This window comes from Zalophus californianus, chromosome 13 (genome assembly GCF_009762305.2).
Source record: "Zalophus californianus isolate mZalCal1 chromosome 13, mZalCal1.pri.v2, whole genome shotgun sequence".
Classification (NCBI taxonomy): Eukaryota; Metazoa; Chordata; class Mammalia; order Carnivora; family Otariidae; genus Zalophus; species Zalophus californianus.
Window position 1 is genome coordinate 36589742 of NC_045607.1, and position 25716 is coordinate 36615457.

Here is a 25716-nt window from a genome sequence, read left to right on the forward strand (position 1 = left end):
AAAATGGGCAAGGAATATGAATAGACTGTTCACAAAACAGTAAATACTAACAGCCTTTACTTGTATGAAAACATGCCTAACTGTACTAAGATACACAAACTTAAATTCTACTGAGAAAACATTGCCTAGCAGACTAGCAAAAATCCAAAAATTTGAACAAATCATTCTATTGGTGGATTTGGAAAGAGAAAAAAAAGCACCCTTACAACATTACTAGTAGGAGTATAAATTGGTACAGTATCTGTGCAAGGCAGATACCCTTTGGGGTAGTCATCAAAGCTGCTAGAAATATCCTCTTTCTCTTTCAAAGTATACTATACTCTTCATTGAAAGTTAAATATGGTTGTATGATTTGCTTCAGCCAAGGAAATATGAGGAGAAGTGATATATCATATCTTCTGGGTGGAAGTTTTAAGAACCAGAGTGCAATTTGCTATGTTCTCTTTCATGTATCTTTTCTTTCCCTCTATCACTCATACTGACAATGTCTTCGATGCAGGCTGTTCCACCAGTCTGGACTGCAGAGAGAAGACAACTTAAAGCAGAAGTCCTGGACATGCAGGATGACAAGCAGCATGAGCAAAATAAACCTTTACTGTTTTAAGCTACTGACAAATGGAGGGCAATGTGGCAATTTTTATCAAATTTATAAATACATATCCCCTCAAATATACTTGCAAAATGACGTATGTAAAAGGTGCTCATTTACAACATGGTTTGTAATGACTGGAAACAACCAAATGAACCAAATTAACATCAACAGAATACTAAATACTTGCAGGACCTTCATACAGCAAAATATCTGTAGCTATTGAGAAAAAATAATCTTAGAGCTAATATGGATCTCCAAATGAAAAAATAAGATGTTCTCAGTATGTGTACCAATTTTGTTAAAAAAAAAAAAGTGAGGGGGTTACAATATATATTCATATTTTCTTGCACTTGCACAAAGCAACTCTAGAGCAATAAGAAACTAACAATTATTACATTGGACAGAGCATTAAAGGGTGACTAGGTGGAACTTCCAATTACTCAGGAAAAAAAATTTGGGGTGCTGTACTTAACTTCCTAATGTCACAACCTCAATAAGTCAAGCAAATCTCATGTTAAGTATAGTGTACTTCTACCTCTATCTGACACCCTTCATTAAACTCTGGCTTATCTTTATCCTCTTGGCCACATCTAATCAGCTTCTAGTTACGTTACCTGTGTTAAGAATATATTTACTATTATTCTCTTATTCAATTCAGTAGCAATGGTTCTTGGTTACTCTTTTTTTTTTTTTTTTTTTTATTTGAGAGAGAATGAGAGATAGAGAGCACGAGAGGGAAGAGGGTCAGAGGGAGAAGCAGACACCCCGCCGAGCAGGGAGCCCGATGCGGGACTCGATCCCGGGACTCCAGGATCACGACCCGAGCCGAAGGCAGTCGCCCAACCAACTGAGCCACCCAGGTGCCCGGTTCTTGGTTACTCTTAAATAAACCATGCTTTTCCCTAAATGATTCCAAGCTTAGGCAACTGTTTTTAGCTATTCTTTTTGAGAGACTCCAAATTGCCTCTTAAAAAGAAAAAAAAATCATAACAAACTGTGTCTGCTCCAATATATTCTTGTTTTTCCTCATTCAGAACTTTTATGTGAATGTTATTTGTTTTACTTTCCTTTATAATAAGAATTATGAGACCCTTACTTATGGAAAATTAGAAATAAAAAGTTAGTATTATAACACTGACTCCATAAATGTTCACTTTAAATGTTTATCTCATGTCAATCTAGATCAACAGACTCCAAATCTAAAACCTACATACATGTATAACTGTATTAATACATTCATTACATTATAAAAATGTAAAAAGCATAAAAGAAACAATTTAAGATTAATGATAAAAAATATTTTTTGCTGTCACTAAAAGTACTAGCAGTAATAACATTTTTAGTGAAAGCAATGTGATGCAATATGCCTCATTATTTTTTAAATCTTGGTTTAACATTTTGTTAGAATTATTTGAAGGACTGGTTCCACTTTCAATTACTTCAATACTTGGTTTTCAAAGCTGTCAAAAAGATACAGATACATCAGTCAAATGAAAGATGTGCAATTGGTTCCTACATAGCAATTATTCAAAGATTTTGTTGAAATTTGGCTAATTAAGTTCTCATTTTTCTCTGATATCTTCCCAAATATTTTTAACAAATAAGTTCAAACCTCACTGAAAATTTTCATTAGAAATATTTTTAAATATGTTAAGAGTTTCTTTCTTTTTTTTAAAGATTTTATTTATTTGACAGAGAGACAGCAAGAGCAGGAACACAAGCAATGGGAGTGGGAGAGGGAGAAGCAGGCTTCCCGCTGAGCAGGGAGCCTGATGCAGGGCTTGATCCCAGGACCCAGATCTCATGACCTGAGCCGAAGGCAGATGCTTAAAGACTGAGACACCCAGGGGCTCCATAAATATGTTAATAGTTTCTTTCCAAGATTTTAGAACATGCAGTTATGGGTTTTTATAGGTAACAGTCATTGTTTCTGATAAAAAAAAAAAACACACACACACAAAAGAAAGCATTTTCAAACATCTGTATTCAAAGCAGCTACCTTTTCAATCATTATTAAAACGTTATCTTCTCTCTGAAGGGTCAAATTAGCAGTGCTTGTAAGAAGCTAGAACAGGGCGCCTGGGTGGCTCAGTTGTTAAACATCTGCCTTCGGCTCAGGTCACGATCCCGAGGGTCCTGGGATCGAGCTGTGCATCGGGCTCCCTGCTCCTCGGGAAGCCTGCTTCTCCCTCTCCCACTCCCCCTGCTTGTGTTCCCTCTCTCGTGCTGTCTCTCTCTGTCAAATAAATAAATAAAATCTTAAAAAAAAAAGAAGCTAGAACAATATGAGCAACAAAATAAATGATAATGATTACAACTGTAAAATGCAATACATTATATAATAAATTAGGTATCCACAAGTCCATAGTGATATAAATAAATTGATGGGAGAAAAGGGAAATCTCTTCCTTATAGGAGAATGCCAACTAATGAATGTAGAAAGTTACCATTTGGCAGCCACCGCTAGTGATGGTAGATTCAGACAGAAGTCATCAATGGATGCTTAGCTCATAGGTAGAGATGCAATGAGGAATAAGATATTGGCATAGTCTCAGTACACAAAACACGTACCAGTTACATCAATTACAAAAGGAAAAAAAAGTGACTTGACAGGTTGGAAACCTGAGCAATAAAAACTTAAATAGGTGATTGAGATTAATATTAAGAAGGGTGGCACATGTTGACACATGTACTTTCTGATACAATTCAGTAAAAAGAGCCCAGCATCATTTTTATGTAATTCTTGCCAAGAAAGCATGGCCTGAGTCTGAACATGAGGAAACATTGGATGGACCCCAAATGAAGAACATGCTACAAAATAAAAGACCTGTACCATCTGTCCAAGATAAAACTGAAGAACTGTTCCTGATTAAAGAAGACTAAAGAGATACGACCACTAAATGCGACATGTCAGCCTGGATTGTATCCTGGACCAGGAAAGAAAAGAGACATTGTTGGGACAGCTGGCAAAATTTGTATGGTGTTTTGACAATGGTGTTGCCATTGTTGATTTCCCGGTGGATAGTTACATTGTAGTTATATAGGAGAGTAGCCTTGGTTTTTTGGGAAATACAAATAGGACTATTTAAGAGTAACACATCATCTCTTCAACTTTTTCTCAAATGGCTCAGAGAAAGATTAATCATAATAGATGGAGGGTGATGAAGCAACTGTGGTAATGTCAACAATCGGGGCATCTTGGCAAGAAAGATTTAAGAGTTCTTTATACTGCTATTTTGGCAACTTTTCCCTAAGTCTGAAAGTATTTCAAAATAAATTATTTTTCAAGTGTGTTTACACATGTGAGCAGGCTTGCATTTTTAATATCTGCCAGGTATTATACTACTGACAGCCCCTTGTCATCATTTAAAAACATCCTCCATCACAAAGGCCCTCTGTAATAGGCCAGCCCAGTGGCCTTGAACTGGGTAGCCAAGGGAGACCACTGACTCTAAGAGGCCTTGTAATGGTTCCCTGTCCTAAGCTCAAAATAAAATGGCCTCAAAGTGACAATGGTACTGAAAATAGCATATAACTTAACCTTCAGGCTCTCAACCCACTAGGTCTATTTGATTTCCATTAATCAGCATAGAAGGAAGCCAACAACCACCTCCCATCCCTTAAGGCTCTAACTTACTTGTCATGCATTCCCAGAAGCACACTATAAGAAGATGACTAATCACTGACTGCTTCTTCAGCACCATATGTCTCCAAATTTCAAAGGAAAAATTGTCCCAACTAGTACTAGAAAAACAGATTTCCTACCTCCTGCAGCCGGAGTCGGACCTTGGTAACTGCTCGGATCCAGTGTGCTCTGGCTTGGGTAAATGGCGAAGAAGCATTTTCCTCAGGAAAACTTGTAACAAAGAAAAGAATATTTCTTTAAAAATAGCCCAGGTCATGGTCCCGGGGTCCTGGGATTGAGCCCCACGTCCACCTCCCTGTTCGGCAAGCAGCCTGCTTCTCCCTCTCCCACTCCCCCTGCTTGTGTTCCCCCTCTCGCTGTGTCTCTGTCAAATAAATAAATAAAATCTTTAAAAAAAAAAAAAAAAAAGCCCAGGCCATAGGGTGACTGCTCAAGGTAAAACTGCCAAATATCTTAAGTAAAATGATCTGTATTCATGCCTGGACTTGTTTCATGAGTCAGGCCACTAAACAGCATAGTCCTAAATAGCCAATGTGGGAAAAAAATGCTCTCTAAAATGACAGCTCCTTTTACCTTTTTATCCATTCCCGCTCTTCTTTCCCCATTTTTCACTCACCCAATGAGCCAGCTCACTGGGACAGTCAGGTTTCAGGATTCTAGTAAAAGCAGTGGCAAGGCCCTGAGTCAATGTTAGCACAAAAACTATGCAGACATGTGGACTAATCCTTGCGCCTTACCTCTCAAGACCACCAGTCTCCCTTGGGTGTTCTACATGTCATCCATCCTTAGGGCAGAATTTTGTTCCTGCAAACCCTTCCCGCTCCACTAAGAATTTTGGAAGGCTTACCAATTCCTAGACTACAACAAAAATGCTAAGGAAAAAAGCCCAGCCCTTTTCCTACCACGGTCTTGTTCCTTGAGCTGCCTTAGGGACACCCTCAATGAAACAACAATAAATATAACAAAGTAGTTTTGGGACAGAAACACTTTGCTGTATTAGAACAAATCATCCTCTAGAATCTTAACTGTGGAATAGTGGTCAATTCTTGGTGACAATGCTTCTCCTCTCTCCCACCGAGGTCTAGTGCCAAGGCAGCAAACAAGCATCCACCATCTAGATATCTAAAATATAGGTCAAGCTCTGACGCCATCCAACTGGATCAACTGTTTTAAAATATTGTGGGCACTGCTGACCAAGGTAGAACTGGACTTCGCTTGCACAGCTAGGATCTGAAAGGACACAGCCAGTAGAGAAGGACAAATACCCGTGCTGGGCACTTCTGCTGCTCTACCAAGAACTCTACCCAGACAATAGCATCTGCCAAATCTAAGGTCTACAAAGAGCCATTTTTCACTGGGTCATCAACCACACCTCTTGGATGTCTTGTCTATTAGATGAACCACCACCGATGACTAAAGACCAGGAAAACATAAGGAGAAAAGAAAATAAGTTTATATCTTCAGTGATGGAGTAGATACACCAACAATTCTTCAACCTTCTACCACTTACAACTCTACTCACTGCTCTGACCTTTTGGTGGAGGCTTTATTTTTAGACCTTGAAATTTGAGAATCCAAGCCACACCTAGCCCTTATCACTCTACCCCAGTGGTTTTCAACTGGGGGCAGTTTTGCCCTCCATGGGAAATCTGACAACATCTGGAGACATTTTTGGTTGTCACAACTGATGGTTGCTACAACCATGTAGTACAGAGTCCAGGGATGCCACCATACATTCCACAATGCCCACAATAGCTCCTCATAACAAAGAATTATCTGGTCCCAGATGTCAATAGTGCCAAGACTGAAAAATTGCACTCTGCCCCAACCTATCAGCAAATCTACTGACCAATTCAGCTCAGTAACAATAACACTCAAACACTGTACTAAGCTTCATTATAAGACTGTTAAAAAGACAAGTTTAAAATTTTTCTTCTTATGGGTACCAATTAATTCCAGACACACTACTAGACTCTGGGGAAGCAGAAGGGTGAGGTGAGTTTGATCTGGCTTTTAGACCAATTCTTTCTTCACTCTGTCCTGGTTTTCTCCACCAGGAAAAAACAAAACAAAACAATGCTCACATAAGAATTTTAAACATTAGGGGCGCCTTGGTGGCTCAGTTGGTTAAGCGACTGCCTTCAGATCAGGTCATGATCCTGGAGTCCTGGGATCGAGTCCCACATCGGGCTACCGGCTCAGCGGGGAGCCTGCTTCTCCCTCTGACCCTCTCCCCTTCATGCTGTTTCTTTCTCGCTCACTCTCTAATAAATAAATAAAAATAAAATTTTTAAAAAATTTTTTTAAACATTAATAGGCTGGGAAGCCTATTTCATCCAAAGCAGCTCCTTTTAATGAAGTAAGTTGTAAGGCTTAGATCAGTTCCAGACTCAGAGGCTACCAAAAATAGGTCAATTAGTAGGCCAATAACTACAGATTCAAGGCGGCCTGGTACACTGTAGCTAACTACAAAGAACCCAAGTGTTCTTCAGAGATCCTCAAAATATTTAGGGAATTATACCAAAAATCAAAGGAAGCAGTGCAGAGCTAAACCTCAGTATCCTGGATCACTACCATACCCACCTGTAGGGAAACAAATGAAAAGCACTTACACCCAGAAATACCAGAGGCAGGTACTGAGGAAACCACGTGAACTCCTCAAGGCAGCCATCACCTACCTCTCCTGGGGGCCTAGGATGTGGTCTTTGTGTAGCACCAGATCTGGGGGAGGAAGGATTGTGGCATCTTCTTTCCTCTCCTTGGGTTCACAGGCTCTCCCCTTCTCTTCTTCATCTGTCACCTCCAAGGCTTTCTCTTGTTCTCCAAAACCCACTTGGCCGTCTCTAGAGAAGCCGTCAGAGCTGTGGCACGAATGAATGGAGTCCCTCTCCCGACGGTCATCATCTTGTTCGTGACACTGGTCTAGCTCACTCAACTGAGAGCTTCCTTGACTCACATTACAGGAGGAGCCATACCTACTACTGCTGGTGGGGCTGTGAGAATGAGAGGAAGACAGATGATTACGTACATGCAAACTAGGGACCAGGACAAAAGTAATGGATAAATCCAGAAAGAATGATTCTTTCAGTAGCAAGAATCACAAATAGGAGGTTCCTGGGAAGACAGGACCAAACTTCACAATCTAGAAGAACTAACTGCTAGTCAGCAGAAGCACAAAGGAAAAACAATACAACATGCTGGATTCTCTAATAGCACTTAACCTCAACCTGTGAAAGACTTTGAAGCATACTCATCTGAAAGTGATTTTTGTAAGCAGGGGCTTAACTTTAATTATTAAGAATTATTAAATATAAAAGTAGCCTCTTGTTTACACCTAATATCTTTACCCAGACTTCTAAAGAAACTTGTCCAGTGGCTGTGATTAAAGTTTTCTAATTTCCATAAAGTAAAATGGATGAACTCTACTCCCTTTTTTTATTATTTACTAAACTGATGCCCCTTTTCTTCCTCTATAATTATAAATGTGAATGTCTGTTCCTTAGGATGAGCAAAGGAGATTGGTAATGTTCCTTCAGTTATCTCGCAGCTATCTACATAATGAGATAATGGAAACCATTAGGAGATGAAATCTATTACCAAAAAAATTCCTCTGGGGAATGGTCTCATCAACATGAATGTTACAACGATATCCCTGGCAGCACAGGGAATGTCCCAAAGATAAACTTGCCCACCTGTAACTGAGTTGCTCTCAGGACATGGCTCGTTTGGGATAAAGTGGACAAAATCCAACTCCTGGATCTGGGTCAGGACCATACTAATGCATTTCTATACTTGAAGAGAGGCCAGCCCAACCCTTTCTCAATCACCTGAATTCCCATACCCAGAAAGGAAATTTGTTCCCCTGCTACGAAAGACAGCACCTATAGCAGAGAAAGTGGCAGTGAATCATGATTAGAAAGAAGAGCAGTATCCACAAGTTACTCCCTTGAGCCATATACTGAATTTAAGGCTGTCAGTACTACTCAAGACAGAGGTTCTAGATGATGGTCTGTAAGATCTATCCTAGCTCATATGGATAGTTCTATCCCAAGTCAGGGGCCCCCCTTTTACTTCCGGTATTCTGCTAGAAAGCCTCCATGCAAAAGGACAAAGATCCCTGCCACAGAGTCAAGCCTTTAACTAAAGGGTTTATGTTCACCCTTGACTAAACGAAGATACATCATTATTGTTTCCCAGGGATATTTTCTCTATGGTTCCTCCCAATTACCTGGTATCTTCAGGCTAATTTCTGATCCTTTGTCCCATGGCAGCAGGACAGGTACCAGGTCACTGTTATGAACAGTTCCTAACACATGTGTATACACACATATAAACACACACGATCTCTAAAACCAGTTACTTTGGACAGGTTTGGGCAAGAGGTCCTGGCAGCATTCTTAAGCTGTACTGTTTATGGTGCTTCTTCTTAGGGGAAATAACAGGATCTTTTCCACATGGACACAGCACAATGCTCCAGAATAAAGAACTACAGCAAATGATAGCCTTAAGCTCCTGTGACACTTTACTCATTTACCAGACACCAGTCTTAAGGGTGTGAGAAGGCAAAGACTGAAAGAAGCTATGCAAATCCATGTGGAATAGGATATAGAATATAAATTATCCCAACCTTTGCATCTTGCATTTTACTTAATAACCTCATTGCCACTGGAGAAAGCATCTTAGAAGACTTGGAAAGGCAAAGCACAGTATATCTCTCCCAGCTAGTATAGCTATAAGTGCTGAAGGCCCAAGGAAGCATCCTAGCCTATCATTAATATATGCCACACTACTACTTGCTGCCTCTTCCTGCCCTCCATTCTCCATTCCACTTTACATAAGGCAGAGCAAACCAGAGTGAGTAAATCCCAGGGCCCAGCCTTTCCTTTAGCAGTGAATTCCTTCTCCCAATAAATGAATTACATTTGGCACTAGAGAGACAGGAGAGGATGAAAAGACCCACACATTATTTCTTGTTACTTAACCTCTAGTTAACATGAAGCTCAGATGCTAAGAAAGACATAGGAAAAATAAAAAGCAGGCTACCATTAAACTACCACTAAGTCACTGCATCATAAATGGTCAATTTCTTAAAATCATTTATGATGCTTAGGTTGAGAACAGGCCTTTTGTTGATCTTTGGTTCCTTGATGCCATGGAGAGTAACTGGCTGCTGTACATTTGAAAGAGAGTCAGTACTAGCAGGCATCACCTCCTCCTTTTGAGTTTCTGGCTGGTGAAGTAGCTCAGTCACAGTGCAGTGTTCTTCCTTATGACTCCCTGAAGGATAGGTGGAGCTAGAAAGGTTGTCTTTGGAACCCCAGTGTTCTCCTGATGCTGAGACTTCCTGCTGGTTTTCCATTTCTCCAGGCCCTGAAAGCTCATGAGCACATATACTTGGCCTGGTCTCCTGCTGCTCAGAGGTGCCAGAGGGTTGAGTAGCTGGCTCAGCATTAGCCTCAGACATTTGAGAAGACTCTAAAGCTTTGTCAGCCTCCCTAGCGTTAAGGTCCTGATCACTGCTGATAACCAAAGTTGGAGAAGAGGATTCTGCAGGCGTTTGTTCAGGGCCCCCTTTGTTCTCTTTTGGCCATGTGAATGAAAGATCCAGCTTCCTTCCAAACCTTAGTTTTAGATCATTTGCCATTATATTCCCTTTCCCCTCATTACGTCCCTCAAATAGAGTCGACAACTTTTTAAAACTGGCCATTAAACCAGGCTCTGCTGCTCTATCGCCAAAGGAAGGAGATGGGGAAAAGAAAGAGCTCAGTGGTTTCCCACAGTCAGTGGCAGAGGATGGGAAATGGAATTTTGGCCAATTGGTCATATTTGGGATGTCAAAATGAGGTCTTGGCTGCTCTGTTTCCTGGGGGACTGCAGGTAGATCTTTCTGGGTATCAAGTATCCCATAACTTTCTTTGGCACAAAGCTCAGGTTCCTCTAGCACAGGGTGGGAAAGGTATCCTTGGGGTTCTGGTGTGGCACTCTGGCCAACACTTGTCTCACTGAACAGTGCAGTACCGGTTTCCAGCGAACTGGCTGCCTGTAGTTCCAAGAAGTCTTGGTTTGTGGAGGCAGACTGCATAGCTGGTTTTGCCTTAAGAGGAATAGGTGGTGGAACCGGAGGAGGAAGCTCTTTGGCAATACAGGTAGGATCTGAATCCAAATGTGATGGCAATGGAATATGCTCTGCTTCCAATGATGCCTCTGTGTCTGTGCCCTGCAACAACCCCATTTCTCCTTCATCACTCAGAGACAATACTCCTTGCCCAGCATCGTCCCCTGAAACAGAAGGTGCAGCCCCAATCGTTTCAGAATCTTGGGGTTCTAGAATATTGTCAGGAATATTATTGTTTTCCATTTCAGTTGTTAGTTTAGTATCATCTGTCAGGGTCTCTGAGTCTGACTTTGCACTAACTACAGTCATTGTACAGTCACTGAGAGTAGATTCTGAATTGAGTGCTGAAGAGGAAGCTTCTCTCCACAAATTTTCTGGAGGTACTGATCCTACAGTATCTCTGCAACTACCATTTTGAGGCCATGCAGTAGGTAGGATAGGTGATTCTTGTTTGTATGTGTCTGGTTTGGGACTTTTAAAAATTCCAAATAACTCACCTTTGAGGGACTGAGATGATGTACCAGAAGAAAGAGAGAAAAAGGAGTTTTTCTTTGGTGGTTTAGGAGGGGAGAAAAGTCCAGAGAAAGTTTTGGGAGGTTCAATTAAGCACCCAGAGAAAGATTTCACTTTTGTCACAAACCCTGAAAGCACCTCCACTGAGGAGCCCAACATTGATTTGTCTTCCTCTTTATCTGCCTCTCTGCTCTGGAGGTGCCTTCTACACCCTGGCTCCATAGAGGGAGAGGTTGGCTCCAGGATCTGTGTTAAGACCTCATCAGGGGCCTTTTCCAATGGCAAGTTTAAGAGGTCACTAGTAAATCTTTCATTTTGGTGGTGGTTAGCACAAGTGTCTGAATTGTTGAGCTTTTCAGTCAAATGGTTATCATGTGGAAAAGACTTGGCCAATGAGCCACTAGGGAAGGCTTCCTGTATGAAAGGTTCTTCTTCACAAGGAGCTACCCCAAGGGTCTCTGGACTGAGCTGTGTTTCAGTCTGGGCCTGAAATTCTGGTGAATGAGGAAAAATGTCATTCTGCAACTGATTTATCTGGAAATCTGCTAAAGATGTCCCTAGTCTGTAACTAGAATCTAGTTTTCCCTGATAGTCCTGCTCTACATTGAGCTCATCTGTAAGGGAAGTAACCCCGATGGTGTTGCTAATGCAAACACAAGGAGCCATTTGCTGTTCATGAACCACCTCCTGGGCTATGCTATCTCTATTGCCACTGGAACCTTCACTAGTTCTTGTGCCACCCATGTCTACAAAAACACTTGGCTTCTTCCAGGGCTGGGAAGTCACTGGAGCAACAGTTGAAAGGCTGTGTTTTTCCCCAGGAGTCTGCTGCTTTCCATCCGAAAATGATAGGTTGAAGAAACTAAAAGAGCTATTACGAGAGGCATCCTTCTTGCTGCTTGAGTTAGTAGTGGAAAAAAAGGAAGGAAGTGTAAACAGCCCTTCTGCTTGAGATTTGGTTCTCGGTAGAGGAGCAGAGGCTCTGTTCCCAGATTTTTCAGATCCAGTCAGGAAAGAAAATACACTCTTTCTGGTGGGCAACTCTGGTTGAGAGGGAGAGGTTGTGGGAGTTGAATAACTCCAGTGTTGGTCAGAAAAATGATCTTGTTCCTTTGAATTTCTTGGGCTGAGACTATCAAAAGATAATTTATTATTTCTTGAAACTTCTGTCACTGTAGACACACCACTAGTTTTTATTGAAGAATCTCTGGAAGACTCTTCAAGACAATCTGCTGAGAAAGACTGACTTGGTGATTGCTGGGTTAGGTAGTCTCTGGAAGGTAACCCTTCCTCAGTCAAATTATTACTCTGTATATCCCTAGTCAATGGTTCTTTTAGCCCACTGTCATCAATAGTAATCTGCTTGTTCAGACTCCTACCTCGAACCTTCCTTTTAGAGGCAACTGGTGTAGCAGAAAAGTTCCCAACATCCTGGATAATTAGCTGTGCAGGATTAGGATTTGATTTGACTTCAGCCTGATTAACCAATGAAGAAACAGACATATTTTCAGTTGTCTGTGTAGAAGATGGATTGGTTTTAAATAAATCCCCAAGGGTACCAAAAAAATTCGAAACACCAGGAGATTCATTCTTTTGCTGAGAAGGTATCTTTCTATTTTTATCACTATTCTTTTCTAAATTTGGTGGTCCTTCTTTATTCACCTGCGTTTTAAAGAGGTTCAAAAATCCAGATGCCTGTTTTCCATTTGATACTGTACTTACTAAAGAGTCTTCTCCCCGACCAAAGAGTTTCAATGCACTTTTAAATAATGTTCTCTCAGACTCTTTGGAAAACTGGTCCTGAGGAATCTCACGGTTCTTAGGTTCATCCCTACTAAACTGTGATGTAAGAGGAACTGAAATAGAGTCAACTGTAATTATTTCATTATCTTCTACATCTGATTTAGCCTGAGGAGTTGTCTGGCTTACCTGGATAACAGATTTTAACGAACTTTGTTTTTTCACATGAAAACTTTTATTTAAAGGGAATTCTTGCTTCATACTTTTAATAAATTCTGGTCGCTGCACATTGGATACTATTTGTCCTTCTAAATCCTTCTTGAGAAGACTTTCTTCTTTACCTTGGGAGTTACTCTCTAATTGTTTATTTAAGATTAATGACTGAAGACCATTATTTGTGAGCTCTGCCAAGTCTGACTGCTGATCCATTTTCTTCATGACCAAAGACTCTAAGGATTCATTCTCATCAAAATACAAAGTATTTCCAACTAAAGCAGAAAACAATGAAGTCACTTTGTTCATTGATGACATTTCTCCTGTTTGCTGTGGACTGTTAGTCATATTTTCAGGATGAACCAAAGAGGTAGCTTCTTCAGAAGACCGAACCCAATGTAAATGAGAAGGGTAAACTGATGAATCCTTTGCTGGAGACTGGTTCTTATCTCCTTCTATAAAATGACTTTTATTTAAGTCATGATTTCCAATAGTTTGGGGCTGATTTCTGAGATCCAATATATATTCAAAGTCTTCAGAACCACACACCCTTTCTTCAAAAGATCCAAAATTTCCTTTAAATTTCTGAAGATTATAGCCTGAAAAATCTAATGGTTGATCCTTTTGGCCACAACTTGACTCTTCAAATACTTGTGAAAAGGTTCCTAAATTTAGATACACTGGTCCCTCACTTCTTGGCAAAACTACAGATAAATCAAGAGGGTCATCAATTGGTTCCTCTTCAACACACCAGAATAATTCATCTTCCTTAAAACTATAGGCAGAAATTATGCTGTCATCCAACATAATACTTGATAGATCATTTGTCTGTAAACCACAATTCAAATACTCTTGATAAGAATAATCAGGTACAAATAAATATGCATACTGCCCAGTAGAATCAGTGAGGAGATAATACATATACTGACCATCATGGAACATATAATATCCATAATCTCCATCTTCTGATGGCCACCACATTCCACTTGCAAGACATGACAACCATTCTTGGTATTCATAACCAACACTTGAAAAAACAAAGTTTTCATCCATTCTTAATAATTCTTGATCAACTATGGAACATGTAGTCTTCTCATAACCTGAAGAACAACTTAAGTCAATGGGTAATTCTTCTAGTGAAGTCTTAGTCTCATTAATTGGAAAATAAGAATTTCCATATAATGAGTGAGCTGCCCACATATCACTTAATAAGTTATCTTCATTAAATGCTAACTGCTCCAATGATTCATATGGTAAGTCACGCCAAATGACACTGTTTGGATTTGTTCTCCACTCCAAGACATTTGCATTTTGATCCTTTTGGCAAAAATTCATTGCTGAATTTTCTGAGTCAGGCCACAAGAAAACATCACCTGATGGGAATGTATTTTGATTTAACATATAATAAACTGGCTGAAGTTTTCTGGAATTTTTGGAGAAATCTTTTATATCAGAGTCCCATTCATAACAGAAAGTATTATTCATCTCTTCAAAAGCCTGACAGTGGTCTGATATATTACGAATGTTAGTATTTAATACAGATGGATTTAACTTGTTTGAGTTTTTATGTATTTTCGCCTTAAGAACACGGTGTGGTGTCAGCCTCTCAGCCAAAGATTCCTCTAAGAGGCCCCGCTGAGTGCCTGGAGCACAGTGAAATACCCTGTTCTCAGAAGAAGGGCAATTGTTTTCCTTTTGCTGTTTTTTCCATGTGGGAGGGCAATGATGACTATCAACCCAAGCATCAGATAATGGTATATTTTCTTTAGGTAAAGATACAAAGCTTTTTATAAAGCCAGATGGTTCTTCTTTTTCAACACGGTTCTTCTGGTTTTCAGAAGTCACACATGAAGTAACAGGGATCTCATCCAAGGATAAACGTTTATTTCCATTCAAACTTTTTATGTTGCCTAAAGACATGGACCTTGCTTCATCTGGTTTACGAACAGTCACACTGTTATTGGATATCAGGTTAAATATTCCAGAGAGTAAGCCTGGGGTATTATTCTTATGATGAGAATCATCACTCTTCAAATTTAATTCTTGTTGACTAGACAAATTTTCAAGAGAAGAAAACCTGTTAAACAGACCAGAAAGGAGGCTTCCTTCGGTTCTTTTCTTGGAAGCTTTATCTACAAGTCTATCTTCATTAATTTCATTAACCAAGGTAGATTCTGAAATGGTAGTAGATGCTAATGAACAGTCTGATACTGTTAAAGATGTCATTTGTGTAAGAGTCTTACTTTCTTCTGAAGAATCTGAAGGAATATATTCTTTGGACATAATTTCAAGGATGGCTGAGGTATCTCTGTGACAGTTATCTACTGCTGTGTGGTCACTTGAATTTAATTTCTCTATGTTCCCAAATTCCCCAAGATCATTACTAATAATTGGAACTGAATTAGACTTTATTTTATTAAGTGTGTCATCTTCACGACAATTTATTTGGTCATTTTTATTAAATGTTTCTGTATCATCAAATTTCCCTAAATTATTATGAATATTTGGAACTGAACTAGATTTTATTAAACTAAGTTTGGCATTTTCATGGCAGTTTCTTTGGATCTCTTCATCAATGGTTACTGCTGAATCAGGAAAATTCTGGTCAGTGACAGTGTTACGGCTGTCAGTGAAAGGAAATTTAAACAAAGGAAAAATGCTTCCTTTCTCTCTTAAATCCTGCTGCTTTTCAGAATGACTAAGAACTCTGAAAAGTGGAATATGTAATTTTCCACTAAAGGAAAAGGAATGTCCATCTTTCTTAGGGTCCCTCTCCCATCCATCCTCTTCCAACTGGTGAATTTTCATAGATTCTGACAAAGTTTCCTTTGAACAGGTCTCAGGTGAATTGAGCAAAAACTGGCTAAATGATTTTCTGAGTGGCTCAAGAAAATCATCATCATTAGTAACTTTGTCCCCCTCTAATGGCTTTGAAGAAGACTCTTTATTTGCAGTTCTACTTCCAGTTATACAAGGTTGTCCTTGAGTGTCTTTAGCACATATTTTTGATTGATCTGGTAATAGAGACAGATCTATACAGGGTTTTATTTCCAAGAGACTCTCAATATCATCATTTTTATTTGCAGAACCACCTAAGTTTGAAGGTTCATTGGCCGCTTGGGAAGACAACAACAAATCCTCACTTGTGGGCATTTGCGTTGAGCTTGTAGTTTCTCCATCATTCCTATCTAGAGTGATAATACTACTATTATTGCCAAGAGTGTCTTCCCTTTGATTTGACTCTGATCCACACTCAAAAAAGTTTTCCTTTCTTGTTGGCATGTTCTGGTCATCATCTTTTTTGGTTTCATCCTTTTCCGAAAAGATCTTTAATGGATTTAGCATGTTAAAAACAGACTTTATAACTGAACCCTGACTCCGTGGAGTGGAATCCCTTCCAACAGTCTCTGTTACATCCTGAAAGCTTAAATTTCCAGTTTTACGACCTGTGTGCTCATTTTCAGAGGTTTTGTCATTTCTGCCAAAACCCTTATTATCAACTGCTTGAGAGGATAATGGAAATTGCATGGAAAGACCCTTCCCCAATACTGACTTGGCTCTGGGTTTAGATCCTGAATTAACTGTGTCTATTTGATTAAGAGTTTCTGTTTTCTCTGGAACTACAGAAACCAGCTTTTCCACAGAGGTTGTTAGATGCTTTGTGCTCGAACCTACTTTTTCTGTGAGTGAACTGAACAAAAAACCAACAGCACATTTCACTCCATTCATTTCAGGGAAAGAGATGGCCTTGTCCTTGTCATTCTTGACAATGTTTGAAGGTGGTATTTGATCCCCAGGCATTTTCTGTTCCGCATTATCAACAGTACTGTTGTGTTTAAGTGATTTTTTAGTTTTTGAAAGGGAACCAAATCTATTAATCTCTTCTTCCTTCTCTGCTAAATATTCTGACACTGTTTCTACCAAACACTGAAGCTCATCCATTGTATCAACATAGTCCTTCTTGGGTTCCTCAAGAGAGGAAGGGGTCACCTCTTCCATGGGGCACCCAGACAGATCTCCAGGTGTTTTTGCATCACAATTCACCTTTGGTAATGAGAATACTGGACATGTTACATGATATTCTTCAGGTAAGCCTCCAATATGATGGATATTGGATGGAGGACTTGTTGGTGACAGTAAACCTTCCTCTATATCAGTAAGAGGAGAACTCAGAAGTTCATCAGAAGTACTGCTAGTAGAATCTTCAAGAACATCTAATGGAGTGAAATTAGTGACATGCTGGTTTAAGCCAGATGACTTTTCACAGTTCTTAAAACAACCAGAAAGATCAAAATCATGATTTTGCGACTTAGTGGTCCACGTACCACTCTTAACCACAAAACCATTTTTGTAAGGGCGCAAAATTGGATAATTTTGTTTCTTCTTTTCAATGTGGCAAATGTTACAATTTTCAGTGTAAGGATATGTACTTTCCAAGTCAGTCTTAGTTCCTGATCTGTCACCATACTGTCTTGTTTCACTGTCTCCAAAATGATGGTATAACAGCTTGTTTTTCCTTCTATCTATTGTATCATATTTCTGAGGATATCTGGAGAACACAGATGTTTCAAACTTATGGTCAAAATTAAAAGCAGCAGAATATTCAGTTTCTTGACCCTGAGATGGTATCTTTTTCCAATTCTTGTACTTCAGTTGTTCTTGTTGGTTATCATATTTATCAGTTTTTGAAAGAGCTCTAATTTCTTTTACTTCTGCTTCCTTTATGTTACTGCTTTCTAGAAACTCTTGTGTTATTTTCCCCTCTCTCTCCTCATATATACTTTCTTGCTCTTCATAGTCAACATCAGAGAAAGCTGAAATAATCCTAATTTTGTCATTTTTGGCCTGCAAACCTTGTCTGATGTAAAGGAATAAAATCAGAGGAATAGTAAGGCAAAGAAAAGAGAAGAAACAGGGAAAAGGAAGAAACAAATTATAAAATTTAGTGCATGTTCAATGAGAAAACTAAAATAAAATTGTCAATATGATAAAAACCATTCAGACTGAAAAAATATGATAAAGAAATCTCTGTTCTTAAATCAATATTAAAGCAATTTAATCAAAGAGTTTTTCCACATCAGAAAAAGAACAGCTATAGTAATAATCATAGCTACTTGCTACCATGAGCTTTTTAGGATCCTTTTATTTTTCAAGAAAGATAGAAACAAGCAAAATGAACACGTTTCCTCAATATTTAGAATGTATTTGCAATGCCAAGGTTTAGAACTGTTAAGTATTCGACATATCAAGGGATTTCAAGAAACCCAAATTTGTTGATTAATTTAGGTCTGAGAAGTCAAGCTGTTAACTTGCTCAAAGTTATTATTTGAGGCAGTATAGCCAAAAGTATGGTCAAACATACTTCATTTGAAGAAAAAAGAAAAAATAGGGGTACCTGGGTGGCTTAGTTGGTTAAGTATCGACTCTTAATTTTGGCTCAGGTCGTGATCTCAGAGTGGTGAGATCGAGCCCCAAGTCGGGCTCTGTGCTCAGCACGGAGTCTGCTTAAGATTCTCTCCCTCTCTCTGCTCCTCCCCCTGCTCCCACTCCCATGAGCACACTCATGCCCTCTAATAAATAAATCTTTAAAAAAGAAAAAAATACATACATAATAAAAATAATCTTTGACTGTCAGAAGTCAAACCTTGTTATAGCCTGATGGAACAATTATTTAAAGCATTATAATTTGTGAAATCTAAAAGCTATATATGCAATGAGGATCACAGTGAAATGAGTATCTTTCCCTATACTGATTTTTTTTAAGATTTTATTTATTTATTTGACAGAGAGAGACACAGCGAGAGAGGGAACAAAAACAGAGGGAGTGGGAGAGGGAGAAGCAAGCTTCCCGCGGAGCAGGGAGCCCGATGTGGGGCTCGATCCCAGGACCTGGGATCAGGACCTGAGCCGAAGGCAAACGCTTAATGACTGAGTCACCCAGGCACCCCTTCCTATACTGATTTTAACACTAGAATCTACATTCCAACTTAAGTCAATGAATACATAAGATACCTGACCTTTCTTTCAGTTAAATTAGAAACTGCCTGCTTCCTGTGTACTCATGTAGGGGTACAGAGAGGACCTGCAGACTAGGAGCTTATCATCTCAGTATGTTCCTGTGTAGATTTAACTTCCAGTTGCATTTATTTAGGAAACAGAAGCAAGATCACAGTGGTCATTTAGTCACTAAAAATCTTCAAGAGAGATTTGAAGAGATATTAATAATAAACTTCAAGAGATATTCTTTTGACCCCTCTCAACACTAGACACACTTTAGCAACAAACCTTAAATTATGTATTTTTACATAATTTATGTAAGTTTCCAGTTATTCTGGATTCATCAGGCAAAAGCCCATTTGGTTGAGCGAAGAAATCCAATCCACTTTTTTTACATGCAGTTTCATTATTGTCCAGTATCCTCAAAAACTCAAACTAACTCCAGCCTAGAAGTCTTTATACTTCAACTTAAATGAACAGAGAGCCATTGCTGTAGTGAATGAAGCTATTTATATTTACACTTCTAATTTACCGGCAGATACTAAGAACATGTTTGTTCCCTTAGGATTTTAAATGTTCTCCCTAAAAAACTGTGTAACCTCAAGACTTAGACCATCTCCAAGAACTTGATATCTACAGTAAGACAGAAGTTTAAAATTCAGTACTACCGATAAAATGTCTTCAAAACTTTCTGAAGGATAAATCATTTCAAAATTTAAGTTAAAAATGTTTATGATAAAAGGTTACTTAAAAATCATGTAATTTTTGGGGTGCCTGCGTGGGTCTTTAGGTTAAGCATCTGCCTTCGGCTCAGGTAAAGATCCGATGATCTTGGGATCGAGCCCCGCTTCAGGCTCCTTGCTGAGTGGGGAGTCTGCTTCTCCCTCCCCATCTGCCCCTCCCCACCTCGTGCTCTCTCTTGCTCACATGCTTTCAAATAAATAAATAAATAATTGTAATTCTCTTCTCTGCTGGAGATGAAAAAAATATTCACTCTTTAACCTCATTTCATATACTGATACAGTAAAATTAAGAAATCTTTAGCAAAAAATTATTATAAAGTGTATCACTAATGTTCCTCTAAGTATTATTATAGCAGTAGCCCAGGAAATAACTAAAATAATAATAGGGTAATAACTGGGTAAAAAGCAGTGTTCTAGAAGAGTATGTAGTCATTTAGGTTGATATGCTACTATTACTGTTAGCGTACACATCTAATGCTTACAAATACAGAGGGAAAAGAGGGCCAAAAGTATTGAGTTTTTTGCTATTTTTTTTTCCTTAAAGTAGGACAATATAAACAACTAAAATCAAATAATTAAAAAATAAAATTTTCATCTAATAAACCAGCAAGGAGTAGAGACCAACTACAGTAGGATTCCTGGCATATTTCTTTTTTAGAATCAGATTATAAACCGTAAAAATTCTATGTGATAGTTGATATATAAAAAAATTCATTGAAAATATTTCCAGAGATGATAGTAAACTGAGATAGGATGTTGTCTAGCAGACAGGCAACCAAATGAGGATCAGGATAAATACTCACCAGTTTGGTAAAATGAGCAAAAAGAAATGATATGTTATTATGGTATGGTGAATTTTAGCAATCAAAAGTATGAGCTAAACTGGAATGGTTTTTGTTTTGTTTTTAAAGATTTTATTTATTTGAGACAGAGAGAATGAGAGACAGAGAGAGCACAAGAGGGGGGAGGGTCAGAGGGAGAAGCAGACTCCCTGCTGAGCAGGGAGCCCGATGCGGGACTCGATCCTGGGACTCCAGGATCATGATCTGAGCTGAAGGCAGCTGCTTAACCAACTGAGCCACCCAGGCGGAATGGTTTTTAAAACATTAACTTCCAACCAATAATTGATTCAAACAAGGACCATCAATGGATGCTAAAATCAATGGGTAAAATGTTGGGGAAACAGAATAATGACACAATCTAAGAGAGAATGAAATAAAAAGTGAATGTGCCAGACTGTTAACACAATTGATGAATCTAGGCAACATGAATATGGGTGTTAATGTAACATTTTTCCAAATTTTGTTTGAATTACTTTTTAAAATGGGGGAAAAAGGGGGCGCATATATGTATATATTTGTTTTTATACTCATAAATTATATGATAGTAGTCTATGGAAGGGCACATAAGAAACAAACAAGGGTGGTGTGAGAACTAAGAGATAGGAAGGGGACAGAGGAGAGGAGGACAGGTGTGGGTGGGAGATTCTTCACTGTATGCTGTATTGTACCTTAACATTTTTTAACCATGTCAATGTTTTATATATTTAAAATTTTTCTAAAGTTCCAGCATAAGTACTGAATCTGCTATGAAGAGATCATCTGAAGTTCCCAGAAATATTTAGGTAGGAAGGATTATCCAAACATTTAACATCTGTGATTTTCTTTTTTTAATCGTGGTGAAGAGTATATCAGAATCACTGGGCTGGGCAGAGGCATGAGCTGTTCTTTTTTCAGTCATCCACCCCAAGATAGCCTGCTCTCACCAGTTGAGAATCACTGATCATAAAGAGAAATATTAATGACAGAAATGTCTAAATGTGAATGTACAGAAGAGAAAAAAGACTGAGAATCTATACAAAATGGCTATATTTTGGTCTATCATACTGTTATACTTCCACTACCACCTCAGGTTAAAACAACCAAATACTGTCAGTTGCATCTTGGAAACTACATACCAGGAAGAGAAAGTGCTTGGTTTCCAAAACCCACCTGAGAGCCCGCCGCTCTGGATAATCAAGATCGTAACTTTGCATAGAGTCGTTGCAGGAATCCCGGGAACTGCCCTGAAGTAGCAGCTGCTGTGGCAATCCCACTGGCACGGCGAACTGGTGCACAGAAGCATTGGGCTGAGAAGTCGTATGGTAAGGAGGTGGGATGCTGTTGCTGGTCTCACTGCGATAGTCACTATCTCGGTCATCAACGGCACTATCAGGATCTTCAAAAGCTGTGGAATAAACACAGTCAATCAAAGCATCTCAGCTTTATTTAGTTTTTAGAATTTTTTTCTGCTTCTAACTTAGGTAACCACAAGCCTAAACCTTGAGAACAAGAGCAAGCTGAGCTGCATGTGAGCCAAGTGACCTCAAACCCATGTGCAAAACTGTTTCAGTTAATACTCCTAAGTTTCTTTCATTAGTGTTGATTCTTAGAGGAGTTCCAAACTGTATTTTCCCAATGCAGAATTCTCTGGAATTGATTCTCCACCTATCACGACTCTAGTGAAAATCTGTTTTTAAACGTCATAGATTCTATTCCTCTATTGTTATCAAAATGGGTAGAAGAGAAATTTTCATTTAGAGTTGGCTTGCTGTTGTTAGACTTTAAAAATACATGGCTGAACCCAATAAGCAGGTCCAACATCAGAAGGTGGTCAAATAATCAGGAGGCGCAAAGCCAAGGCTCTGAAGAACCAAAAGTTCTAGATACAACTAAGAACAGTAGCAGTCTTTTTTTTTTTTTTAAGTATTATGCCAAATTTTATTTGTTTTTTGTTTTTTGTTTTTAAGTAAGCTGTATACCCATTGTGGGGCTGGAACTCATGACCCCAAGATCAAGAGTCACATGCTCCACTGACTGAGCCAGCCAGGCCCCCGAGAACAGTAGCAATCCTACTGTCTTGCTGCAGCAACAGGTTTTTCTAACAATTCCTATCAAGTACCTCTACCCTGGGGCTCAGAATTTCCATCCAAAGTCTGGGCTGAAGGGGAAGAGGAAAACATAAGCACTACCAATGGGATCTTGCTGACAATGCAGCCAAGTTTATCTAACAACAGTGACTATAATACCATAGAATTATTTCTGCTTTTCAGGCCAGCACCTGACTGGCTAGTTTTATTCTTGATGTTAACTAAAATGACCACAGTTACAAATCCTGCTCCAAACAAAATTAAAAATATTTAACACTGTACTTGGAAAGGGAGCTCAACCTAATAGTGCTTTGTGGTTTGTTTTATAGAGAAGCCATTTCTGACACCAACCCCGTATGTGTATAATTAACAAGGTCCCAGATGTCCTGTCTTGCCAATTTCCTATTTGGCTCAGTGAGGAAAAGGAACATTCATTATCCCAAAATGGAGATACTTTTAGCAGATGATGAACTCCTTATATTAGTAATTTTTAAAAAAATCTTGGTAGTTATGTAGGCAGTGAGAACCTTCTGAAGACCATAAGATTAGGCTTTCACAATCACTCAAGCAGGAGTTAAGAACCTGCATCCATTCAGTAGAAATGGAAAAGAACTGATGAACTGGAAAAAGAAAAACCCAAACAAATGATAAAACGTGGGGACAAATGGAAGGTAAAAGGGAAATGACACCTTGGCTTGTACATCAAACTACCTAGTAGATAATAATTCCACTAAAAGAGACAAGGGGCACAAACATGTGGGTTTTACAAGCAACGAAGAATATTTGAACACCAGATTCCAGACAACACTGTGGGTATAGCTAGGAGTATGGGTAGAAGATCTCATGAGCTTTTCCCTTTTGAGTTTAAGTGTGAACATAAGACAAGGACAGTGATCAGAACCTCAGGAGAAAAAAATCAGTATGAGAAAGAGGCTAGGGGTGCCTGGGTGGCTCAGTCGGTTAAGAGTCTGCCTTGGGCTCATGATCCCAAATAAACCCCCTCGCATTGGGCTCCCTGCTCAGCAGGGAGTCTGCTTCTTCCTTTGTCCCTCCCCACTGCTCATGCTCTCTCTCTCTGAAATAAATAAAATCTTAAAAAAATATATATATTAAGAGTATTAAAAGGAAGGAAGGAAGGAATAGGCTAACCTTCAAGTGGCCTGGAAGGGTACTTAGTCAAACAATAGGGGATGCAAAGAATTCTGCTCACAAAGAATTCTGATCACATATTAGGAAAAAAAAAAAAAGACTTCAGAGGCACTGGTTTCAGATCTTGATGCATTTGTTGTTCTCAACACTAGAAAGAAAGGATCAAGGGACAAAAACCAGTGTGAAGAAGTCAGATGGATTTTTCATGCATACAGATGAGAGGGCAGAGGCAACAAAGGAGACAAAGCCAAAAGTCTACTTAAACTCCAGCAGAAGTATCAACACATACCCCAGAGAGCCAAAAAGGGAACAGCAATAGACAATCCCACTGATTATGGGGCCAGGAGAGAGTAGCTCAGCCAGAGTTAGGAGCCCACGATCCAGAGCCAGAAACTATGTCGGACAGACCCTTAGTTTTTCACTGCATCTGACCTATTACTCCTAAATAACGCTCTGATTTTTTATTTTGCTAGGCTAAGAGGAAGAATACTCCAAAACTTTCCTAAAAGCTGACAACGTTTCTATACTAAAGAAATAAAGGGCAAATATTAAGAAACAGAGTTTTTATGGAAAGAGGAGGCTAGGAGTAGAATATGAAAAGTAGGAGGGGATAGGAAAAAAGAAATACAAAGAAGTGAGGTGAGACAAAGAAGAGAAACAGAAAAAAGGTAGATGAGGGCAAAGACCAGATTTTCTCCCCCGATACTATCCCTGATCTCCCTAAAAAGAAAACTTCCTGGCACCACCAAGGCTGATTAGAAACTAACAAGGGAAATTAAGAAAAAGGCTTGAACAAAAGAACTGTGCTTTCAGTGTGGCAGTGACAATCCCTTACTGGCTCTACTCTACTTCACAACACGACTGCAGCTAAAACAGGAAACTCCTCGCTTCACTGAGAAAAAAAACCTGAGTGCAGGTTTGGGTTACTCAGCCTAAGGAGGACTTGTGAGCTAGGCTGAGGGCAAAAATTGAAAAGCCCTTGGAAAACTGAAAGGCTGGGAAAATTAACTCATTCAAGTATTTACTAAGTGCCTTTAAGTACAAGCCTAAACAACACAGAAGATTCAGAGTATACAATCAGTCTAATAGAGAGAAAATACAGACACAAATACAAGAAAGTAACTATCATGAGAACAGTACAAATCAAATGCTGTATGAGTTGAAGGTAAGGTCACTTCCTGTTAGGGTGAGCAGAGAAACCTTTATGGAGGAGACAACTTTGAAAGACTGGTAGGTTTTCAACAGGTGAAGTTTGGAGGGGAAATACCTTCTAGAATCTGGATAAAAACAATGGCATGAGTAAAAGCCCAACAGTGAAAAGGCTATATGTATTTTTGAAAAACACTTTGTAGCTCATTTGGTAGGTGCATAAAAGGACATGGAAGGGAATGATAGAAAATAAACCCGGGGTGAGTAATCTAATCCGGGGCAAAAATGGGCCCCAGGGCGCCTGGGTGGCTCAGTTGGTTAAGCGACTGTCTTCGGCTCAGATCACGATCCTGGGGTCCCACAATCGAGTCCCACATTGGGCTTCCTGCTCAGCAGGGAGTCTGCTTCTCCCTCTGACCCTCTTCCCTCTCATGCTTTCTATCTCTCATTCTCTCTCTCAAATAAATAAATAAATAAATAAATAAATAAATAAATAAATAAATAAATAAGGGCCCCAGGTACAGAGAAGGCGCTCAAACAATACTGAATGAAATACTGAACAATGAAGCTTTCTGGTATGTGGTAGTCCTGGATTGAATCCTTGTCTTTAAATCTAGAATACAGGTAGAACTTTATCACCCTGAGAAAAAAGGAAAGAGAATTCAAACCATTTTTTTCATGGCTTACTTTTTTCTTGGAAAAACCTTAAGTTATCTCAACTCTCTTAGGCTGCCTTTGAGCAGTTTCCTAGTGGAAACACTAAGGATTCAAATCACAGAAAGTACATATTCATAAGAAATTCCAGTGACAGAACAAAATTTGGCCCCTCTTAGCACCTGCTGGATACCTAAGCACTAGGACTCAAACAATCCCCGTGTAAGATGGGTAACAGAGCCAGTAACATCAGCCTAAGGCTGTGTATCTCGCTGGAAAGGACTGCCCACTCTCAAA

At 39.2% G+C, this 25716-nt stretch overlaps 1 protein-coding gene across 13 annotated transcripts in view; it reads right to left on the reverse strand.

Moving 5' to 3' along the window:
• UNC13B (unc-13 homolog B) overlaps positions 1-25716 on the reverse strand; it is a 215773-nt gene that overhangs the window by 78475 nt on the left and 111582 nt on the right. For all 13 annotated transcript variants that reach the window (XM_027614555.2, XM_027614564.2, XM_027614563.2 and 10 more), the window contains 3 exons: positions 21551-21785; positions 6917-7231; positions 4358-4448 (listed from right to left, as the gene is read on the reverse strand). In XM_027614555.2, coding sequence (XP_027470356.2) covers positions 4358-4448; positions 6917-7231; positions 21551-21785 — 641 coding nt within the window. The remainder of the gene's footprint in view (positions 1-4357; positions 4449-6916; positions 7232-21550; positions 21786-25716) is intronic.